The sequence below is a fragment of the Echiichthys vipera genome, assembly GCF_963691815.1.
Source record: "Echiichthys vipera genome assembly, chromosome: 8".
Taxonomy (NCBI): Eukaryota; Metazoa; Chordata; class Actinopteri; order Perciformes; family Trachinidae; genus Echiichthys; species Echiichthys vipera.
The window spans coordinates 19,600,810-19,625,668 of record NC_139833.1 but is presented as its reverse complement, the minus strand read 5'-3'; the positions used below and the strand labels follow the sequence as shown (position 1 = coordinate 19,625,668).

The following is a 24,859-nucleotide window of genomic DNA, read 5'->3' as shown; positions in this document are numbered from 1 at the left end:
GATGACCTAGGACATGAAGCCAGGGGGCTTATGCTCATTTAATTCTTCCTTCAACATGCAATATGCTGCCTCGAGTCATTGTTTTCACTGCCTGTCCTCGTCCAGCTGCAGCCGGCCTGTTTTTAAATGTGGCAAATTAATAGTGACAGAAATGCGGCTGTCGAATAAATAACAACATGGGCTCTGGGATAACTGCTAAATGGCTGAAAAGTTGTTTCTGATGTATTGGAGAGAAAAAAAGGACACTGTGGGTGTCAACAGGTTATCTAGGGCGGGGTTCTCAACTACTTTTGAGTACTACTTTTCCTTGTGATGAGCTGACATGCTTTTAACTCCATCTGAGGAAAATTACGGTTTAGGGACTATGTGATGGAGTGACTGTTTATACATGGCCATGTTTACTGACTCCCTGTGTATAAGGGGGGGTTGCAGGTATGTTTTCTTTTGTGTTTGTGCTTCTATGGTGTGGGTTGACTGGGCTATTTACCCTTTACAGTTGTGTTATTTGAATAATTGCCTCAAGGTCTGTTAGGGCTGCATGCATGTGTTGTGTTTTGGATGAACATGTTTTTTTCCCTGTGTGTATTGTTTACATGTGTACTGAGAGATGGGGACATTCTCTACTGTATGGGGGGACGCATGTGAGAGTGGGGCGCGGGTGTGACGTCAGAGAGAGGCAACAGGTGTTGTTGTTGTGTTCAAAAGGTGAATAAAGTGTGTGTTGCTCAGCTCCAAAGAGTATTCTGTTCATGAGTTTTTGTCAGCAGTAAAGAGTGACTTTAGAAGCCCTGGGGCCTGTTTCACAAAGCAGGTTTAGTGAAAACTCTGAGTCTGTTAACCCTTAAATGAGGGAAACTCTGAGTTTTCCGTTTCACAAAGGGAGGTAACTCAAACCAGAGACAGAGGGGTAACTCTAGCCTGTTTCACAAAGAGAGGTAACTTAACCTCTCGGTCAGTTACCATGGTAACATGCTCTCTGAAACTAACCTGGTCGGGACCAGGTTTTTCTCTGAAAACCTTGAGTTTCTCTCTGTCTCCGCCCTCTTTCAGCCACACACGGTGTTTGATTTCCTCATTCATTCAGTCAGCACACGAGTTTGGCGTAGTATAGTTCCGTCTGTTTTTTCAGAAAATAATTGAAAAATTCAGACATTAGAAGTTATATTAGGTGGCGACTATTTCACTACCATGGCATGTCCTTTTGATAATGATCCAGTGGATGAAGGTGCAGCTTTACTGCACAGAGAATTAAATATTCGTCGGGAGATGATTATCAAACTATTGATTATAGATGTGCTTGCATTTCCAGGCAATTCTCTTTTTGAGCGGTACCGTTTCACATCCCAGCAGATATTGTGTGTTGCCCTGCGTTTTTTTGCAAAAGGGAGTTTTTTTATACAACGTATAAAGTCATTCAGTAGGCCTATATTGAAGTTATATTAGGTGGTGAATATTTCCACTACCATGGCATGTCCTTTTGATAACGATCCCGTGGATGAAGGTGACGCATTACCGCAAAGAGAATTAAATATTCGTCGGGAGATGATTATCAGACCGCGCATAGACGTCCTTAATATACTGCAGCCATAATTACAAAATGAATTAAATGGATCTTTTGAGCAAGTTGAATGTATTTGACTTAGCGTTTCCTTAATATAATCCCAGCTTTTCTTGCAATTCATAGGTTCAAAAGTGTGTGCTTTTAGTTGGGTTGCCGGTATATAAACTACTCCTATAGGTCCAAACAACAGCCTTCTGATCCAGAATATCACCTATAATGCAAGGGGGTCTATTTCACGGCAGGGGTGCTGAATACGCACAACACCGTTTCATGTCACAATCCATCTCATCCCTCCTTACATTTCCAACATTAACAACCAGTAATGCTCTTATATCACAGCAGATATTGTGGGTTGCGCTGCGTTTTTTTGCAAATTGGAGTTTTTTATACAACATATAAAAAAGCCACTTACGGTAATATTTACTTTACCATGTAAAACATGCTCAAAATGAGGCGTCACCATGAGATTGTGCCAATGTTTTACCTGTTTGAACAATGTTTTTATTTTTCATCTTAAGCTGCTGCCAAGTGCGCTTCTCCCCCGCGGGGTTGCACTTAAATGTAAAATAAACTAATAGGCTCCCACTCAAGCAGTTTCCCCTGTGATATTATTGTGATTACAACAGGACTACATTCAAACTTACGCACTGACCCGAGCCGCAATGTCCTCCAGCACCGTCTCCCTCTCTTTTGCTGCTGCAGCGGTGTAAACCTGCTCAAACTCTCCGTATGAGCGCATTAATATTTCCAATTCCAGTTGTAGCGTAGCCCTTCGCTTCCCCGTTGCCATGGTGACTCGTTCAATCAGGGCTCCATTGATGCTGTCTTTTTTTACTTGTGGTGCACGCTCTTAACTCCACGTCAAACTACTCTGAGTTGATCAACCTAACGCAAATATGCTGTTCTGGAACCGAAAACTCAGAGTTTCCTATCTCAGAGTAGATCAACTCAGAGTTCAGGGTTAGACTCAGAGTTTTTTGTACCTGCTTTGTGAAACGGACCCCTGTACACTTCGGAACGCTACAATGATGTCCAATTTAGCAGACAGATGATTGGTTGTAATTTAATCCCAACATGAAATCAATACTTAGAAAATGAAACAATTATATATCTTGATGTTTCTTGATGTTAACACATTTCATATACCTGCAAGGGCCCCTTATAGTAGAAAAATTGGTTGGATATTCCTGGTGTGCTCCTGTTGTTTCTGGTCATCTGTTCACCATCTTGGTTTAGAGAAGTTTGTGTTGCACGTACAATGGCTGGCCAGTTGGTGGCAGTGTATAGGATGACGCAGTAGTGTCCACTGTAGTAGATGATTTGCAACTATAGACCATTTCACCATGATGTAACGCTAACAATAACGATTACTTCCAGGTCGAGAACTGCCAGTTGATTTACATTGCGGAGATATGTGAAACTATATAGAGTATAGTTAAACACGATTGTCCGACCAATGTGACGTTTCTGCTGTATTTATTTTATGTACTTTGTTGCTTTTTTAGTGTTTTTGATAAACTAAATCTGATGTGATGAAAGGAAATATTTCACCGGCAGTCTGTCTGACTGCTAGTTTTGGGTTGTGCCAATTTCTTTAGTCAGGTCTCCAACCTAATGCTAGTGAAAGTGTTGTTATTAGGTATGGAGACAACAAACAAGCATTTTAGATGAATGATATCAGATTATATGTAGTTGTACCCGCTATACCCCAGTTGGCTCAGTGCTGTTGAATTATGGGAAGCAGAGTTGTGTTTTTTTTCAGTCAACTGTGACTGGGTCTGTACCATCAAAACCATGCATATACAAGAAAACAGCTTTTAAATAGCTGCTCACTGTAGTGACCACTATGTCTACGGCAAGGGAAAGAGACTCTCTTTGACCAGAAATGCTTGTTCTTGCTTTCCACAGTTGTATATTAGCAGCATCAAATTATACATCTTTTTTTTTTCCAAATGGTATAGCAATTGCAAGCTAAAACGAAAGATGTCTGTAAGCATGCTTACTGTTTAGCTAAGTTTGCAATGTATATCAAAAATTGCCAAATTCTTGTTAATGTAGCTGCTGGCTGAGACAAACCAACCCATCCTCCCTCTAACAGCGGTAGGATAACACTGATTCAACAACCACCCCTCAAATGTAAGTGTCTTTAAATATTTATCATTTACTTTTGGATATCACATGAATCACCTTAACAGCCAATACACAGCACTTGCTGTAAAACACCTTCCAAAGCAGCTGTGAAGAACACCAGGAGCAAATGACAAGAGTTGAGTTTTCATTAAAACAAAATTATGACTGGTGTGTAAACTGTAAAATCTGTAAAAATCTAATTGTCCAGTGCAATCACCTCACTTAGAACACACTTCCAGCAAACTTCACTGAGAACAATGACGGCAAAACATCAGTGATGTGTTTTAACTGAAAATTCTCTGGTTTAGCTTGGCTAAAAACAATCAAACAGCAGTCCTTTCACTACCTACTTTTTTGGAACCAGTATGCTACCAACTACATTATTTTCACCTTACCTGTTCAACTGACTGTTACAGTTCAGACACTTGACTTTTCTACTATTAATACAGATGTGAACTAACAACAGACACTTGCCTCGTTCATGAACCCAGGGCAGTGTGTCACTGCAGTTCACAGCGTTGCACCAATGCAGAATGAAACTGATGTATGAAACTGCCAACCACATTAATTTACTAATTAATGGAAGATGCCAGACCGCACCACTCAAATTCCTGAATTTATGTGTTCTATATTCTTTTTAAACTTCACTCTGTATTCTGGTGTCAGGAGTACTATTTAGCTTAATGACATTTTTGATTTGTTTCCGGGGAGATATAACTCCTTCATCACCAGTAGCATAGCTTTTGAAGGTACCATGCTTTTTTTTAATACTTGCATGCATACATTTATGCCTTTCCCAGGGATACAAATCATGGGCAGAATGCATTTTAAAATGCTGCACAACCTCGACACCGGTTAAAAACTCTTCAGTCAATTCTCACCAGAAGGCTGGTATTAATAACAGGCAACAGAAAGTAAGATCCCAAGGCAGTTAACTTGATAGAAATACAATTTAACTGATTTGACTGTTTATAGTCATTCAACTCATAAATGAGACCATAATCTGTCACTCATTAGAAAATATAATAATCCCCTCAGCATTAATTTTCTCCCAAAATTGATTTGCTGCTTTAAATTTTTTGCATACAAACAAAGGTGTTACAGGAGAATAAGGTAATGCCTACGTTTCTGAAACAACACATTCAATAAGCCTGTGAATGTTCTCATTTGTCCAGGTCATCATTATCCCCAAAGAAATCTAAGTAAAACGCAACTGGACTTGGTTATTTGTCTAGGAAGACGTTTCACCTCTCATCCAAGAGGCTTCATTAGTTCATTTACGCATCTGACCGGGCTGGGACTGGTCCAAATTACTGGTGTGGAGATCCAGTTATTTAACCTCTAGTGAGGGCGTACACTGGTTATAACGACAGTCGTTGGAGTCACTGGAGGCTTTTGTGAACAGTTGTTCTTTGAGGTTAGATTGTTGAATCTCCTGGGAAGGGATGAAAGAACAGCATTGTAGTAATTGGAGATAGGTGGTTTCTCAGACCTCCTCATCTGTTTAGCGATGGTTTCTCTACTTTTACATAGATGGCCTGGGGAGTTCGCTCTCCTGAAATAAATGTTCTACAAAGGGCATTATTTCACTGTGGATTATTGGGGAAAAGAAGTAGAAAGTTGCATGAAATACAAACCCAGAAATAGGAAAATATAGCCTTTATGGTCAACAGAAGCAAGTAGTTCTGATGCAAGCAGCAACGGATTGGTTTGAACTTAGCGATGTCGCTTCAGCTAGTTTAATTATTTTAAAATAAGGAGTAAGACCAATCTTATACGTCTTCTTTGTATTTCTCTTACAGAACATGTACACTAATTATGTATGCATAATTATGTGCATTTGACAGTAACACATATCACTATCGTGTTAATGTCAAATCTTAATGTCATTTGTAAGCTGATACTTTAGAGAACAATAATTGTGTAATTCCAAAACTTCTCAAAACATGTTCATCATGATTAAGCTAAAAATGGTATCACTAATTTAAGGCAAATCATTTCTTTTTTAACAGTCCACTCTGGAGCACACTCCCTTTTTTCAGATCAAGAGGAACCGTGTTGTAGAGGTAAATAAAGAGTACATACTGTAGTTCCCCTTTTGATAAGCTAATCTGGTCTTTGAAAAGGAGCAGCCTATGTGGAGTTCCAGGTTGGAGGACCACTGCTGGTCATCAGCATCCTGATCTACCTCCTCCACAAGCCGCAGAAACATAACGGCTAGCTGAAGAGATCAGCGCCAAGTGTCATCATAGTGCCAGTCCATTAATGACCACTGTCAGGCCTATGTAGGGCAAGGCAAAAGTGAATGCTAATGCCTGTTGATGGTCTAACTAACGACATGAGGTTAATGTGTCTGGATGGATACTAATGATGTTACAGGCCACTTTTTCCTCGCGCTACATGACCACACCACTGAAGGCTCTGCAGCCGAAAATGAGCCTCTGCTGTGAGGAAAATCAAGTGAAGTCATCACGGTTCACACAGTTATTACACCATGAGTCAGGAGTTAATTAGCATTAAAAAAATATGTGGATGTGTTTGATACAGACGTCATGACAGGCGTCACCATTCCAAACAAAGTATTGTGAAAGCTACAAAGGTCAAACTGCCATCATTTCCCAACTGAGTCAGATATGACTAGACAGTAAGATGCTAATTAAAATTTGGAATTAGATATTTAGTCATCCAGAGCTAAATTAATTTAATTGTTTTTTGAGATAATGGACGTACCTTTCTAGAATCCTTTCACAGCAGTATCCAAAGCTGTTTGTTATGTGTAATATCAATGCCTGTGGTGCAATACATTATTGTGTATCATGGCCCATAATTGAACAGAAAGGCTCATATATCCACAACATACTGGTAACATTTTTTTAAGACTAGGGGCGCCATTGAGTAACCAATCTAATCTATATAATTATATAATTAATAATTTATCACCTTCGTCATCAGAAAACACCTCTATAGAGAACTGGGTGAATATCCACAATTTGGATTCACTCTCTTCTTCTCATTGACTTACACAAAAATCTAAGCAACACAAATTAAAATAAGGTTAATTCCATTTAGACAATGTCCCCTAGTTAATCTTCTCAATGTGTGATAGTTTAGTGTTGCTTATGCAAAGCATGCTGCACACTTTGTCAGTGATGTATTATTTAAACCTGGCATGTATTTGCATGACAAGTTATGGCTGCTTAAATCTTTATTAGCAGTCTCCCACCATCTTGTTGTCCAGATTGGTTTCAGTTGAGTGATGTTAGTAATTCTCTGGCCATTATAGACCCTCTCAAAGACACCCATTTCTAATCATACACAAGGCCAAAAAGTTCTCAATTTATAACTATGACGGTAAAACTTTAGCCAGAAAGCATTTCGCTTTTTAGCTTTGAATAAAGACTAGAAAGAGACAGAAAGAGGGTGGCAAGGTGATGTGATGGTTAGCACTGTCGTCTCAAAGGAAGCTGGGGCCCCCCTGTGAAGAGTTTGCATGTTCTCCCCTTGTCTGTGTGGGTTTCTCCCGGTTCTCTGGCTTCCTCCCACAGTCCAAGGACATGCATGTGTAAGGTTAATTGATGACTAAATCGCCTGTAGGTGTGAATATGAGTGTGAATGGTTGTCAGCTTCATTTTTTTAGATGTTGATATCTCAACAGTGGCTTAAAGTTGTAGTCCGTAAGAATTGAAATACGTTTTTTCTAGTGGCCGCTTTGGTGGTAAGATGTAACTGGAGATGAGCCTCTGGGACTTCACCTATCAGAGTTCCTTTGGAAACAGTGTTGACTGTAACACATCAGTAGTTTGGCAGCTCTCACCTGCGCGGTGCGGTATAATGCCTTCATGTGCTCAATGTCTGTTGATTCTCCATAGTGAGTCAATAGTAATGACCCGCGCCAGACAGACTCATCAGAGTGAGCCTGGGAATTCAGATTTGAACTTTCTGCTTCATTGCACTTTTAATTGTCGGAAGTTGGAAGTTCACGATTTCTGAGTTCAGTGGAATGCAGCTTAATCAGCAGTGACAAGCTCCATCTAGGAGAACCAACCGCTGCTGACTGACCTGAAAAGCGTCACTAACCTAACTAAAATATAGTGAGGGAATGTCACCACAGACACTCAGAACACATTTCTCCACAAAGAGGAAAGTGCAAGTGCTTTCATTAGTGGGTCACATGATCAATCACCATTGTTTGAAGTAACTCTTTGATAGATGGTCACTTAACAGACAATTAACTAGATGAAAATCTTACTACGAAAACAACTTTAACAGATTTGTACAATTTAAATTGCATTTGTAACACCTTTCTTCGTTTGTTATTTTGCAACTGTGAATGTAGTCCTCACCAATCTCTTACAATGAAAGTTTATAACAAGAGACATGGGAATAAAGAGATGAGAGCTATACTTGGCACACAGACATGGTATCGATCGACGAAAAAGCAAAATGTCATTTTTTTTTAAAGCAAGACTATACAACTTTTTGAAAGATGAAATAACACCCTTGACATGACAATTCTCCAAAAGGAAAAGTTGAATTCATCATTTCAAGTCTGGTATGACCGGTAGCTTATGGTGGCTAATGTAACCTAATGATGGGAAACCTTGGGTACTGCTGTGTAACTGAAATGAGTGAGTTTGCTGACTTCATGACTCTTTTCTACTTATGCTGATGTAATACAATAGCAAAAGTAACGGCACCTCTATAGCATTACGCTGCACCCATTAATGTGAATCCCACATATATGAATGTAAGAAAACAAGTGGACTACAGTTTTATTATATAGATATGCTTTTATTAGAAATAAGACACATTCATTTTGTGCTCTGAAAACTGTACATTAACAAAGAGGCGACCCCAGTAAATTAAAAATTGAGGGGAGGTGGGAGGAGTGTGTGTGGCAGGGTAGGGCGCAGATCAGTGGGCCAGAGGTTGAAGGTCAGGATTTTGACGAATACAGATCTGAGGAAGTGACTGGCGGTAATATCAAAACACACACTGTTACATTGCGATACAGAACACTCGTATAGTCCAGTACCCTTAAAGGGAGAGGAGGAAATGGGAGGATCAGTATCAGAATAATCATGTTCATATTTATAATAATGATAACAACTATCCCCAAGCACGGTAAGAAAGATATTTATAGGCTAAAATCTGTCATTCTGTAGAACTCTGTTGAAATAATTACAATGCTGTACATCAGGACTCCAAATGAGCCTTGTGCTTTCTATGTGTGCAACCACAATCCCTCTGATTAACTCTGACTTGTATATATCATTACCTTTAATCACATACTATAGATCAAGTCATTTACTCATATTCCACTGCTCAACACACATACACACATAAGTACTTTTTCCCTTTGCATCTTTGAACCACCATCATATTTTGCCTTTACTGTACCAAGCCTGCTTGTACATTGAGAAACTGACTCAAACAGCACGTGTTTGTTGAACGTGGCTCCTTCTGAACGTATTGAGGCTGTCCATGTTGTCGCACTGTGGGCAGCATTGAGGTTGGGGGCTGATTAGAGCGTGAAGCCCGCAGGCCCACTCTCTGGTGTCTCTGAGGTGTCCGTCAATGAGAAGGCAACTTGCCATTTTGGCTCAGGGAAACGTCTCCTATTTCTTTTCTTTTTTCTATTTCTTTTAAACCACCCCTCTCCCCTTCGCTTGTCACTGCAGGGCTGACGTTGGCCCATGAAGATCACGGGGGATAAAGTGGTGGGGCCAAAAAGATTGGGGTAAGTTGTGGGGGCGGGGGTAGGGGTTGGGGGGGACTGCACTGAGCGCCACATGGGTGGATGTTTGGTAGTCTGCCTCGTTCGTTCGTTTTCTCTTTTGAGATTGATGTTGCAGAAAAAAATACGTCCAGCAGCATCTCGAGCCATATACAACAGTGTTCATCATGAGGAAAGAGAGAGCAGAACAGCGATGCAACGAAACTCTCAACAGTGAAACAAAAGAGACATAATCATGATTATCACATTGTATTCATTTAATACAGGGGCAAACATTGCATGAATACCTTTGCTATGCTGTTTATTACATGACTATATGATGCACATATAGTAGCTTAACCTGCTACTATGACAATCTGTCTTCCATGTGAGCCACTGTGGTATCTGAGACCATATACAAGAAGATGGCCGGTATTTTGCTGACAAAAGCACCGTTCAAACATCAAATGAAACAACATAGAAAGAGACGTTATTTTCCTGTTCTCTATTTAATTGGTTCAATTCAATTTCTGATATTGTGGCGCTTCTCTCTCCTCCTTTCACCTCATGTTCTCGCTTTAGGCTTCATCAAGCCTTTGAGTAAAAATACAGAGCAGGGCAGTGTGTGTGGTGTGTCTGCTGTTTTGTCTGAGAGCATTGCGGAAAGAGGACGTTGTGGGTGTTTGGGCCGGAATCTCGGTCACACCTCTGTCTGAAGGTCCATGATCTCCTGGCCCACCAGGGGAATGGTGGCGCTGGTCTTCTCCCACTCCACTGTCTGCAGCTCCAAAGGGGAGGCTGCCACGGTCTCCAGGTCCTTCCTCACCCAGGATGGCGGGGATTGGGTTTTCCTGATGCCCTCCCATGCTCTCTTACTCGGAGTCTGCTGCTTGTCCTGATAGGAAAAGGACAGAGGGAAAATGCTTGTTCTCTAAGAAACTATCAAAACTGTGATGAATTTTAGAACTTATATCATGAGTTTTTTGGTGGACCTACTTTGCCTCACATCACCTTTTATCTGACTGTTTTAACGTTTTCCTAAATTTCTTAAAGTAATAGTTTGACATTTTGAAAAATAAGTTAATCCGGTTTCTTGCTGGGAGTTTAATGAGAAGATCACCACCACACTCTTGTCACTGAGTTAAATATGGAGTTGGAGCTATGTAACTAGTTTAGCTTTGCATAGTCTGGCACAGTCTGGCTCTGTCGAAAAAGTCTTCCACCACAGCTTTTTAAAAACAATTCTTGGATTTGCAAGAAATTCCGAACTGGAACTTCTTCTCGATGAACAAGATCTGGCTGTACTGACTCACTTCCCCCTGTTCCAGTCTTTATGCTTAGATCAGTTAACCACCTCCCAGCTTCAGCTCCAAACTTAACACACAGACATAAGAGCTCTAATTTAACTCTTAGCAAGAACGTGAATGCCCATACAATTATGGGCATATTTTCCAAAATTTCAAGCTATTCTTTGACTAACTCTTTTGTCAAACCCCTATACAATGGATGTTAAGTTGTTGATTCAATCTAAAGTGGACATATGCCAAAATGCTAGCATGATTTGCTAATGAGGACTGGGATGCAGATATGATTGTGACTGATGCACATCCTCAAAACACATCTTGTACCTGCAGTAGAAAAGATTATCTCTCAGCCTCTTACACTTGTATCATCTTATAGATACTGTAAGAGCCATTTTCAAGTATGGTGTGTGTTGGACACAAATCGTCCACTAGGAGTCACTGTTGTGTCGGGGGTCACATGTATTTAGCTAGGAACCTTCAGACAGGTAACAGGTGTGTGTTGGTAGTCGGAAGAGCATTAATATTTTTTTAACGCTGTCAAAAGCAGCAATGTGCTGGCTCATGTAAATGATTGTAAAAGAATGGACACTAATTAATAATTGCATGCAGTGAGAAATAAATCAACATAAAACTGCAGAGGACAAAGTTGGACTGTGTTATTTCTAAACACTATGGGGAACGGTGTAAATTTGTTTTAGGCTCAACCATTATAGATACAAGGAAATATTTGGTTTTGAAACCTATCATTGTCAAATAGCTGCACCATTGATCTATGAAGTTAGACGTGGCCCTATGCCAAAGAAGACCTGACTCCAAAATTATGAAATAAACGGAAAACAGCAGCTTTTGCAGAAGAAGGAAATGTAAATCATCTAATGGCATGGAATGACTGTAGCTAAAAAGCCAACATGAATTCCCTTTTTGTAACTTTGTTGAGGGATTAGTTCCTAGCCATTCCAGTCCCAACCTATTATGTCATTGGGGGGGGGGGGGGGGGGCAGCTTGAGTCATTATTTAGCTAGCTAATAGCCTTGCCAAGCTAGAAAAAAACACTGTCAACATAGATAATAATGTCTTGCAGCACAACACTACATTATTAACTTTTAAGTCAAAGTGAGAGGGTATTGTTCTGTTCATTCCTGAAAAGGCAGTGCTAGTATGACTGACATTTGGAGCTTTTTAAGGCTTGGATAGGCACAAAAGTCTTAATCATCAGTAAGATGAGCAAGAAATATATTCTTTATTTCTCTGATTTGCTTGGCTGACTTCATCTTTGCAGTGATGGTCATTGAGGTCACTAGGTATTGTAATATTTGCAGCTATTCACCAAAGGTAAGTAGAAATAATTTAAACTAATGGTTATAATATACTGTACAGTTTAATTACCTCCTGTCTCTTTTGCGATTCCCACTGATAATTGTATGTCTACTTGAAACACATGACAGGCGTAGAAGCAGAATTGACTCAATCAGAGAAAGGAGAGACATTTCTTAATGAATAGTGAAACCTTTATATATGTCAGATAGCAGAACTTTAGTCTGTACTCATGAAGAGCCTATACTGAAAGCTCAACAAAAAGCTATATTATCACTGTATTTTGTGAGCCCCTTTCACACATGCACTGCAAACCTGAATTTATCTAGCTTTTACTCAGAAGAGCTGTATGTAAATTGCTTACTCCGGGTAGGGAATGAGTCCTTACCCCAAGTGAAGGAGTTCAAGTACCTCGGGATCATACTCACGAGTGAGGGGAGGATGGAGCATGAGTTTGGCCGGAGAATCGGAGCAGCGGGAGCGGTGTTGCAGTCGCTCTACCGCACCGTTGTGACAAAAAGAGAGCTGAGCCGGAAGGCAAATCTCTCGATCTACCGGTCAACTTTGTTCCTACCCTCATCTATGGTCATGAAAGCTGGGTCATGACCGAAAGAACGAGGTCGCGGGTACAAGCGACTGAAATAGGTTTTCTCAGGAGGGTGGCTGGAGTCTCCCTTAGAGATAGGGTGAGAAGTTCAGCCATCCGTGAGGAACTCGGAGTAGAGTCGCTTCTCCTTTGTGTTTAAAGGAGCCAGTTGAGGTGGTTTGGGCATCTAGTAAGGATGCCCCCTGGGCGCCTACCTAGGGAGGTGTTCCAGGCACGTCCAGCTGGGAGGAGGCCTCGGGGAAGACCCAGGACTAGGTGGAGAGATTATATCTCCACACTGGCCTGGGAACGCCTCGGGATCCCCCAGTTAGAGCTGGTTGATGTGGCCCGGGAAAGGGAAGTTTGGGGTCCCCTGCTAAAGCTGCTGCCCCCGCGACCCGACCCCGGATAAGCGGATAAAGATGAGATGAGAGATGAGAGCTGTATGTAACAACGCAAATGTCTGAATCAATTGAATCGGACATTCTTTACCCTTCTAGCTCCCTAATAAAAAGTCTGTGCAATCTCAGAGTGAGCCCATGTCTGAATAGGACTGCTAATTTTTCAGAGTATTAACAGTGAGCAAGTGTTGATGATGTTTCTACTGTATGGCTCAACCTCAGCAGTTGATGAAGAAGGGTGATTTACAACTGACTGCAACGAATATGTTTATATCTGGAGAAACAAAGAGATTTGTGAACTTCTGTTGGTGAAGTCCAGCACTGAAATATTACAATGATTCAAAGAACACCAAGAGACTTGGTTGTTTATGACCCAATTACTAATCGGTTACATGGTGGTGATGTAATCCACATAATGTCATGCCTCCTGTACGCACTACTCAGCAGCACCCCTTGTCCAAACCAGGTCCCAACCACAGCGACTTCCTGGTTCACCCCAATGTCACATTATTGCCATTTTTTGGTAAGAGGTAATGAGGCGGAGTCAAAGTCTGACAAGATGGCAACGCCCATAGGCGAGTATGATTGGATCAAGTTGAGGACCTCGACCTAGAGGCTACGTCCATGTTTTATACAGTCTTTGGTCCAAACCAAACAGAGTATTTGTAATAAGTGTAAACCCATCCGACACAGAATCTACTGTTGTGTGTTACATGTGTGAAAGGGAAACTCAAGACTTTGTCCGCACCTTATTCCATATTAGAGAACGGCTTTAGTATGACAAAGTGTACTTGGCTAAGTCTGTAGTTTGTATGCTCACCCACAGTTATTGATTATTGATCCCTTATGCCCTAACAGCTAATTTATTCTGGCACTGACATTGTAAGCAGATAAAAAATGCAAACAGCTGCACTAATTATTAAACAGGAGACTCCACTCAAGTGCGATAATTTGTGTTAATGATAAGAGAAAAAGAGAACAACATTAGATATGGGAGGAGGGGGTTGGGGGTGGGGATAGGGGGCAGAACAGAATAAAGTTAAACTCTTTACACTCATGTTGGTCTTGTCGCTGCTCGCAGAGGACACACTCCATCTTTTGGCAGCTTTGGCATCAACAGGTGGAGATTCTCTATCCTTGTCTGCACTGTGAATCTTCCTGTTCAGGTCCTGAAACATGTCCTGGTGTCGTTTCCGGGTGTGCATAATCTTCTACACAGGAACATTGCACGTTACGTACAAGGTAAACAGCACAGGCTACCATCAATCCTACTTTACCCCCTTCACATTTAATGTCTCGAATCTCAACACTACAGTCACAGCCAAGCTTTGAATGAATCTGACAATTTTTTTGCAAGCATCTAGAGGTCTGAATAGCTTAGAGACATCAGCTTTTTGGTCTAAATCTAAAAAGCTCTGTAGGAATCAAAGAGACTAAAATTACCTCAAAGTCAAGCTCTGCATAGCGTGATTTTCGTCTCTGGGGGGAGATGAGACAGAGAGATTAAAAGATGTGTCTTGATATTGTGTGCCTTGCGAGCAAACAAATGCTCAAGTGTTTCTTAACTGTTTCATTGTGTGTCTTCACATCAGCCAGTCAAGAAAGGGTGTTTCTGGGACCCAGAGGAGAGCACTGAGTCATGAGGAAAGAAACAAGGTTTGCTGCTGGTCATTCTGACCCTGTTGGCACAAGTTTGCAGTTAACAGATTGTGACCGAATGACCTTTAAGTCCTCCATCACGGAGTGGTGAAGGAAAACCTGACCTTCAGGCTGCTTGGGTGCTGTGGCAGCTGCCGTCTCCCACGGCATTATGGAAGTGTGTTTTGCCCCGAAGTGAAAATACACCAGCAGGCAGATGTCCATGCCGCTGTGTCCCGATCACTGTGTTGTCTCATCCTGACACTGCTGTCTGCACTAGGAGCTGAGTGAAAACTAACCTTTTTAAAGATGCTGTCCTTATATGGGGCCAGACAATGCTGGGATACTTCTTGTGATGCAGTGTTTAGTGTGTATTTTTAGCATCAGAGAAGGGATGCCCTAAGCATGAAAGAAATGTTGCACTGTGCTGCACCATGGAGACCTAATTAATGATAATTTTATTTTATTTTTTATGAATTAATATTCAGTTAATTAATGTTTAGCTCCCGAGTTGATTGTCTGTGTTAATCATTTCCCCACCACTGATAGTGTGCCAATGCTGTGTTGGTCAAACATAGCCGCTGGCACAATACATGGCACATGAATGATTCTAGAAAGAAAATACAATATCACGTGCAGCTATAGGCTATATATGAATGGCTGCAGTCCATGCAAAACAATCGATGATGAAAAAAAAAACATAAGCTGGCATGATATATGGCATCATTCACATTGATATATGGATGAGAAAAGAGGCACAACAGTTATGCTAACTAAAATGCGTGAATGCTAATTTACAGTTCAACTGTACTGTCCCTGTATTGAGAGAATGTCATTAAAGAGGACATATGATGAGAAGAAAGTGATGTTCACCACAGTGATTAAACCATAATTTCTCAAAGAAATGCCAGTATCCAAATATAGCAATTAGCAATGGCATGTACACATAAAGGCAGTTTGTGCAGTAAAGTTAAAACATTGAGGGAGAAGTACAGTGGCTCTCCTGGTACATTCAATAATGTGTTCAACAGCAGTAATTGAATATATATATATATATACATATATATATATATATATATATATATATTAATTGAGTATAGAAACTATTAACAAAACTATTTAACATAAATACCATTATCTCCCAACTGATTCATTCCATCACAACTATAATATATTGTCAGTTCTGTCAATAAAACTCACCCCTCCTTGCAGATGTTTCCCATTAAAACATTCCAGGGAATAACTTGATTATGCCTTTTAATGTGTAATGCCTTGTTGACACTGCACAATATATTTGTCTGTTGAATCGGAAACTTTCACTTCAACATATTTACAGGGGAAGAGCTCCTATTGTGCTCCTATTAGTCAAGGTAAAGGAACAAGTGGAATGTATCATACTGGACGAGAGAAGGCAAAAAATGCTGACACACTAGACTTTTTATAGGGACATCATAAGGGGTCCCAGATGTTGTGTCGGCTGTCATCTACTATGATGCACTACATTAGTGACATGAGCACTTGGTCTGTTTGGCAGCAAGAAAAAAGTGGCTGCCTGTTCAAAAAGTTTCTGAAATTACAGCTGATTAGTACACAACAACATGTTTTTGAAAAAATTTGAGGCAAGAAATAGGCAATACAGCTACACAATCTTATTGAAAGTTGAGTAGCACTGACTATTTTGCAAGTTTGAGCTTAGTTTTGATGGATGGACCTTCAGACTGGATGTAATTAGATAAACCTACAACCAATCAGAGCTACGAAACGTGTGACTTTTCAAATCTGGAATGGAGGCACACTGGCGCGTCAAGATTCAGAAATCTGTCTTAATGTGAGTGGGGCCAGACGTACCTGTCAGAGCATATAAAACATGAGCTCGTTAGATTTGATCTAATGACCTATTTGAGGTGAGTTCTAACACTACAAAGGATAAAACCATCAATTGTTGCAGCCTACACCCCTTTTCACCCCGTCACCCTACATCTGTCGGGTTGAGCTATGAACAGGCTGATATCATGCAGTCTGAAACCAGCATAACATATATGCAGTAAGTGTTCAATTTCATTGACAGAAGTTAACAACGCAATTAAGAATAGATTGGAATTAATTCCTTATTGAGAACAGTGCTTCAGTAATAACGATGAATTGAGATCAGGCAGTATGGCATGACTCTTGTTCTGATGGGATAAGTGCCTTGCACATTTATATTATCCTGAATTTTTCAAAACAACAGGTAAATGGGGTTGAAGTGGCATTTCCATGGAAAAATACAAGAAGACCAAGAATGAGGGGACCTATTTAACTTCACTTGTAAAACAGGAAGGACTAAAAATTATAGGAATATATCTCTAATATAAACCAGTTTCAAATAAAGGCATGGTTCTTGAGAATTTATGGTAAGTAGTAGTATTACAAACACAACTCTACATGCATGCATATTTATGTTAAAAATGAAGTGCGAGGCTGATAATGCATTACAATGACAAGAATATGCTGATCGGTTTAGTGGCCTTACCTCCAGTGAGCTCATGGACAGTGTGGAAACGGTCTCACTCTTGGACATCACACCAGAGTTTGCGGGATCTCCCCCGTCACACATGCTGTTGGCCACTTGGGAGTCTCTGGGCACATTCTGCAGTTTGTGTACAGGTGAGTCTCTGTCAGAGCATGACACACTGATCTGGTCAGAAGGCAGGCTCTTCAGCCCAAAGCCAGGCACTGGCTCTCCGTTGACAGGGTTAGCCAGGTGAATGAGCCTGGTCTGAGGCAGCTGTTCAATGCTGATGTTATACTTGGCTGTCTGTTCCTCTTTTCCCTTGGCCGGCTTCAGGGTGCCTGTGTTGTTGGTCGGTAGAATGACGTACCCGGGGCCTTTGCCGGTGCCCTCAGAGCTGCTGCCCTCACCGTTTCCTCGAGGCAGCTCTCCATCCAGCTGCTTGAAGAGCTCGCCGTCACAAATGTAGATGGATTTGGCCCCCGGCAGCTCTGTGCTGATTCCCTTAGCGGGTCCCTTTTCCCTGCGCAGAGTCAGAGTGTGGCTGGTGTAGTCTGCCACGTTCTGGAGGTGAACCTTGGCCATGCTGGCTGGCATGGTGTTAAAATTAGAACCCTTCTGAAGGGTGAGGGTCCCAGAAGAAGCCTTCTCCTCCCCCTGGAGAGATGAGCGCTTCATAGTGCCTGCAGGAAACAGAAAGACAGAGTTGCACCATGTCCGGAATTCCCCGCTTGGGAGGCACATTATTCATTCATATTACATGTCAAACACATTAAATATAAATGTATTTTGTAATATGCACTGTGTAAAACTAGATTTTGATACATTTTACATTTGATTGTAAAGTAGCAATTTTAGCAGTCAACACTGGTTAACCTGTGAGACACCCACAAGGATAAAAATAAACTATTTACTGGTATCTGCTTTCAAATCAGGAGGCAAGAAGGCATTGCAGTTCAGACATGAAAAAAATGTATTACGACAACATAGAAACAATGTCACCATTACCATCGTCACCAAAACAAGGAAAACTATCAGTCAAAACCTGCTGAGTGCTCGGATAAATGAGAAAACAGCAAGATCTCCCAAAAATACGATTCTAGAAAGTTCTAATATGTTGAGTACAGGGGCTGAGATAGGGCTTGCCTTGACCCTGTGATCCAACCTCATTTCATGATAACAACTGTTGGATTATGGCAGCATGCATATCCCATACCATGTCCAGGCTGGTAAACACGATCAGACAATGCTCGAGCCGCAACACTAAATATCTTACAATCGCTCTCTGTGCTCCCCCTTCCTACTTGACATATAAAAAGATTTTTTTTTAAATCATCTCTTCCTGTTCTTTTGTCTTTTCTTGCTCAGGCACGTCTGTGTCTCAATAGCTTTTCTTCTCCAGATGCTTTTCTTGCTATCCTGTCTCAAGAGATAATCAGATTTTTACTCCCAGCAGATATCAGAGCAGAGCCAGTATTTGATGTGGCGCTGTCGGGAGGGACTTAATTATACAGCAGCAGTGTAGGAGACTCAGACAGCCCTATTTATCTGCATATAACTGCTTAGCACACATGCATCCCACTCCCATCAGCCTGGGCTAAACCGCCTTATGCAGCACTAACGTGCTGTATTTCTTGTCATAACAGCTCCTTGGCGAAGGGGAGGATGCTGTGATGTTTATTGTAAGACACAAGTGCAGAACTGAGGAGGAACTTGTCTCACATCTGTTTCTACAACACAGAGGAATTTGAAGCAGAGGAAGCACAAAGAGACATCTGTAGCTTGTGAACAGAAGTCCCCAAAGTCAAGTCAAACACAAAATCAAACACTCTCAACCTGAAGCTTACCTGATCTGCAAGCCATATCCACGTCTTTCTCAAAGTCAGTCTGAGGACAAAAAACAATAAATATTCTATTTAGTGTGCACAACCTGCCAATATTAAATAATAAATCCTGAGTAAAAAATAAAATAAAATACCATGAGCTGAGCATGGCCATTCTGGAAAGATCCTCCTGAATCGCCATTTGCGTCCTCCTGGCGGTCCACCACACGACACTTCACTGCCTCCTGAACCTGTAGCACATCATGAGAGCACACAACATGATTGAAGTACTGGTAGGACAAATAATTACATCAGTTCACAACAAATATTAAGAGAGTGTCCTTTTATAACAAAGGCAAAAAGTTAACAGCCCTTGTAGCGGCCGCTAAAGGCTCCGATGTTTATTACACTACAAAAAACTTAAGTATTAGATCCAACAAACAATAGATTTTGCTTGTCTCAGAGACTAACAGGTAGGGCTAAAAGGTGTGGGCTACAAGTTTGTCCTGATGGCGGCGCTACAAGCTGAAGTTCTTAGGGTCATTTAAATTGAAATGGCTTGCCCCATTGGATGCGTGAATGTGTTCAAGGAATGTCATGGCCATCTGAATCCCTACATCCACCTTTATAAATCATGGACCTCATCAAGGCCATTTTGCTCAAAGGGAAATGTGAGCTGATGACGATGCTAAACGAGAAGTCTGGGGTGTCACCCACCTCATTAATCATTCTCTAATTTTGCTGGGTTCTACTTTGGCTTTCTTTCATTTAGAGTTAGTCTATAGTGTCAGTAAAATTTAATGCAACAATGCTTCACAGCTCAGGGGAATAATCTTCCCCTCTTCCTGGCAGGGTTTTAATGTGAAGCAGCCTCAGGAAGTGTTGAGTTCCAATAACTTAACAATGATCAAAAGAACAACAAAGTAGATGTGACTGGAATAATTAAGTTTAGTTTAAGTTTCTGGTTAAAATTGAACTCTCAGCTGAGTGGTGAGGATGACATGGTTCTGATGTTGTACGGGTATAATTGGTGCTGTAGAAATGAACTAATTTTGCATTCATCAGTAAAAATCTGGGCTAAAAGATTGTCTTGATGGCACGGTACAGGCCTAAAGCCTTGGGTGTCATTAAACCGAAAAGGGTTAATTCCACTGCGGGCATGGATGTGCTTAAAGAAAACCATGGCCATCTGCAAATAAGATAGTTTTGTGTAACACAGTTCATATTTTAGCCTGCTATGGTGAGCTCACTGACATCGATCCATTACATTTAGATAATTCTTGTGAACACAGGACTATTGGCAGAATGGTTTGGCTACAGGAAGGTCAGGAGTTTACAAAACAAATGACACCATTAAGATGGACTCTCTAAGGACTTGACATTTTGAAATCATGGTGCTCATTAGGGAACATGGACCATCATAACCATATTGATCAAGGGATAATATGAGTTGATGGCGGTTCTAGACGAAAAGCCTGGCGGACCAAAATCCACAGACTCAACAGCGCTGATTGAATGAATGGACAGAGAAACTAGTATAACAACATAGTCATTCATATGCGCCTGGTAAAAGTTTGAATCTGGTCTCTGCCAAGATATTTATTGTAGAACCGATCAGTGCATGTGAATTACACATTAGTATATGAAGAACCACAGCGCTTTACAGCATTTATAGCATTAAAAATAAACAGAAGAAGTAAATATAAAAAGTCAGTCGTCATGCGAGGTACCTCTCTGCGCAGGATGCAGTGCACCATGACAATGACAAAGCCTTCCAGTGAATCAAAGACAGCAAAGAGGATCTGGAAGAGCGCAGAGCGCCGGTCTGTGATTGCGAGGACGGCTGACATCCATGTGAGGGCCAGAAGGGGCAAAACCACACAGGAGCTCCACAGTGATGCCCTGCAGGAGGGGAACCGCAGTCAAGGATGGCACTAGTTTACCTTTGTCAACATTACAAGTCTACAAGGTTGTCTTGACAGTTATGCTGTAAGACATTTCATACTTGTCATTAGCTAATATATATTTTTTTTTACATCTACAGTAAGGCAGGCTTAAATACAAAACAATTCTAAGAAATTAAACAGGAGCGAATGTAATGATTAACATAGTCTTAAAGCAATATTCTACTTGCATTTGATAACTGCCCACACTGTTAGCATAGTGTTAGCTAACTCTAACCATGCATAAATACATAACATCACAACAATTTTGTTACTATCACAAACAAAAACATACATCCATTATCTGCAAATATATATGTTCATAATTCACATATATTACATGCATGTATGTTTAAGATGGTTCAGTCAAACCATAAAGGGTCTAGTGCCACAGGAAAGAGAAGGAGTAGTGATGGTGAGCAGTGGGGAAAAACATATGTAATGAGGCTGAAACAGAATGCAAAGACAAACAGAGGCAGAGCAGAGAAGGACAGAGAGACAGAGAGGAAGAGTCTAAAGAAGTGTCATTCCTGCCGTCCATATTTTTGCTCCCACTTTGTTCATGTTTATTTTTCTGACTCATTGTATTTGTAATGTGCACATCAGGAATGGACAAAAAAAGAACTGCTCGTGTGAGTGTCATTAAATCATCAGTCAATCATCTTACTTAAGGTACTAACATTTACTTTTTAATTGGATAATACTCCAGAAGTGGAAAAAGTACTTTGGGTAAAATTCTATGGTACATGCATACACAATGGAATAATGCTCCATTATTATAAACAAAAGTGAGGCATTCAAAAGTTTGATATAATGTCTCATGATAAATTTAACATAATATACATGTCCACAGTACTAATTCTGTCAATACATCAAGGGTCATGTCATACTAACCAATATGCTTCTCTTTTTAACACAAATATCCTTCTCATTCCCTATTTTTTCAGGCAGTGTTCACTTGTCGATAGAACTTCACAATAAAAGCTTCGAAAGAGAGGGGTTTTTGTCCTTTGGCTGCTAAATGCTTTTTAACATTTTAAATAAACTGAAAGTAATAACACTGAGTACACAATTGTCTGACTTAGACTGTTTATATCAATATCAAAATTGTAACTATGACTAATCTATGAGCCAGGTGACCACATGTTCCCTGCAATACATCGCTATTTAAGCCATGATGACACAATCACTATAGATCATGCAGTAATGGAGATTTAATAGAGAAAAATAGCAATTTTCATTATTTACGTCTATCAAAATAATATTGCTGCTGAAAAGTAAGGAAATGCATTTTATCAGAATATTGGCATTTTAAAAAGCTAACCACTCATTTTCATGGTTCTCTTTATAATAACATATTGTCTCTTTGTCAGATTGTCTTGTTCAAATGTTATCAATACATCACATTTTCTTCAGCCATCACCATCTAGTTCTAAGGTATTCTGCTAACTACAATGTGGAAATGGAATTGTGTAAGAAATTAAATATGTCCATTTATAAATGTAGTTCAACCAATTGAAAACCTTAAAGAAAACCTATAAATGAAGCAATATAAAAACTCTAATGAACTTAATTAAAAGTACATTGTTAGTTTCCACCTCTGGTATTAAACTGGGCTAGACCAATACAGTAAATGTGTATGCTGATGTTGGCCATTCATTTCTTTGACTTCATCTGAAATTCTGTGTGTCTCATTATGTGACTAGTGTTTGAGAGGCTTTTACACCCTGCCCACAATAAAACTCATAGTAAAAATGCAAAAGAATGCAACATGTCAGTACTGCCGTAAAAAAAAAAGGGCGGAATGCCTGAATCCAAGTTATTTTCAGTCTAGACTTTGTTTTTTATATTCATCGTTTACGACCAAAATTATTTGAGTGTAGACTTGCAGTCTTCTTTGTTTTCAGGGAGTGCTGTTCTCTATACAATCCACTGGTGACAGGAAACATTAAGTTCAACTAAAAAGTGATTAGAACACATGCGTTCGCTCAGTAACACCCACAAGGCTGACTATGTTGGTGGTATTTTAAGTGAATAAGAAACTGCACACTGTCAGCCTCCTAGCAGTAATTAGCTGTCATTTTCGATGACTCCACTATCTTCACCTGCCATTACAAACTTGTGAGACATGTAAACACAAGTAGAAAACAAAAGCGATTCCATATAGAAGGTAATCAACTGATGTCGACCAGGGCAGGCGGGGGAAAAAAATTGATACAATACTAATTAAATCCTATATTTACAATAGAGGCTGACATGTGGTTGTAAAACTTGTGGACTATGATGGAACCAGAATTAACATCACCATCTATAAATGTTACCTATTGTATTTAGCATAACAGTATCACAAAATCTGGAAGATCAGAACAGGTCATGGTTACAGGACCATAATAGAGTGAAGAACCATTATCATTTAAATATTTAAAACTGTACTGCATCATATTTCGATCTACCCATATCATTAAGAAAGAAAAACTATAAGGAATGAATTGGAACAGTCCCGGGTTCGCAACAACAAAAGGACCATGATAGGACTGAAACAATATGTAAAAGTGCTGTCTACTGTATCTGGGATAGTATCTACCCATATCATTTAGAGACATGGTGTGTGTATATACAGACATAGTATCTTATCTCCTAAATCTAGAATTAAATATGTTATATTGCTTTATATACTATAAAGTGAAATTATATGTATTAATTGTTCAGTCACAGCTACTTAAAACATAAAGACTATTAAGATATTGTATTTGTGGATTGTAACAGAACACAACACTCAACACACAAAAATAACTTATATAAATGTTAGCAGGTTCTATGAGCACAATAGCAACAGGGATAAATAAAAAGCCCTGGTTGATAATAATGGAAATGATCCATCTAGGCAATCAGAGATTACAGCAACACACAAACACACACACACACACACACACACACACACACACACACACACGCACTGAGACAATAGAGGTGTATTGCTGTCCTCTTTGCATACATAGCCAAGGCCTCCTCAACTTTATGTTCTAATCAGCTTTGTGACTCTGATGATCTCTTAAGGGACAAATACAAACACACACGCGCACACACAAGCACACAAGCACACACAAGCGCACACAAGCCTGCACGTACACACACACACACACACACACACACACACACACTAATTCAATCATTAATCACATATGCATAATTATTGACATATATACAGTTAACACAAGGCACAAAAGCTTCAGGAGCCTTTCATATTGAGTGAAACCCTGCCTGCCTAGGCATTAGGGAGAAGAAAAAATGACAGAGGGATAAAGGAAAGAGAATCAAGTGAAGGAGAAGAAGGGAGGCATACAGTAGAGGATAGAACAGAGGTAAGAAGAGTTAAGGAAAAATAATTAGCGGGACTAACATGGCGTTACTGGTAGCTGTGGTGGAAACGTCAGCCGAAGAGATAACTCCGCACTTGGCACATTTGAGCGTCATATTGTACAGTGGCACTGTCATCTGACTGCAAAGTCAAATTAACACGCTGTAACATACACAAACAGATACAAATGCACCTACACACAGACTCGCACAGATGCGTGTGCGCACGCGATCACACACAAACATTCACGCAAACAGTGAGTCACAGTGTTCTCCCACAATCTCTCTCTCAGGGCTACAGTCCAACCGGTTTTGTGGTTTGGAGTTTTCCTGTGCGTGAGTCTGGGGATAGGGGATGGGGCCAAGACAAAGCCATTGGTGGCTATTTCATGTTAAACACGATGTCTAATTCGCTTCACAAATAACTGGTTTGATGACCTGAAGGAGGAGATACTCCTTTTATCCACTGAACAATTTATCTGCTTGTAGTACAATAAGACTTAAGCTTGATGCCGGTTGAGGATTTACATATCGCCTGCTCTGATTATGATGATGTGGTGGATGTGCCTCATCCCTGGTCACCTCAATTTGTGCT

The 24,859-nt window shown here is 40.4% G+C and overlaps 1 protein-coding gene across 1 annotated transcript in view; it reads right to left on the bottom strand.

Annotated features, from left to right (window-relative positions):
- Positions 1 to 10,107: 10,107 nt before the first annotated feature.
- The window catches only part of adgrb1a (adhesion G protein-coupled receptor B1a), a gene marked incomplete at both ends in the record, with an annotated part of 111,842 nt that continues 97,090 nt past the window's right edge, over positions 10,108 to 24,859 (bottom strand). The window contains 8 exons of the mRNA XM_083919010.1: positions 10,108 to 10,302; positions 14,065 to 14,223; positions 14,456 to 14,491; positions 17,163 to 17,824; positions 18,989 to 19,028; positions 19,120 to 19,215; positions 20,695 to 20,866; positions 24,308 to 24,406. Of these exons, the coding sequence (XP_083775136.1) occupies positions 10,108 to 10,302; positions 14,065 to 14,223; positions 14,456 to 14,491; positions 17,163 to 17,824; positions 18,989 to 19,028; positions 19,120 to 19,215; positions 20,695 to 20,866; positions 24,308 to 24,406 (1,459 nt within the window). The remainder of the gene's footprint in view (positions 10,303 to 14,064; positions 14,224 to 14,455; positions 14,492 to 17,162; positions 17,825 to 18,988; positions 19,029 to 19,119; positions 19,216 to 20,694; positions 20,867 to 24,307; positions 24,407 to 24,859) is intronic.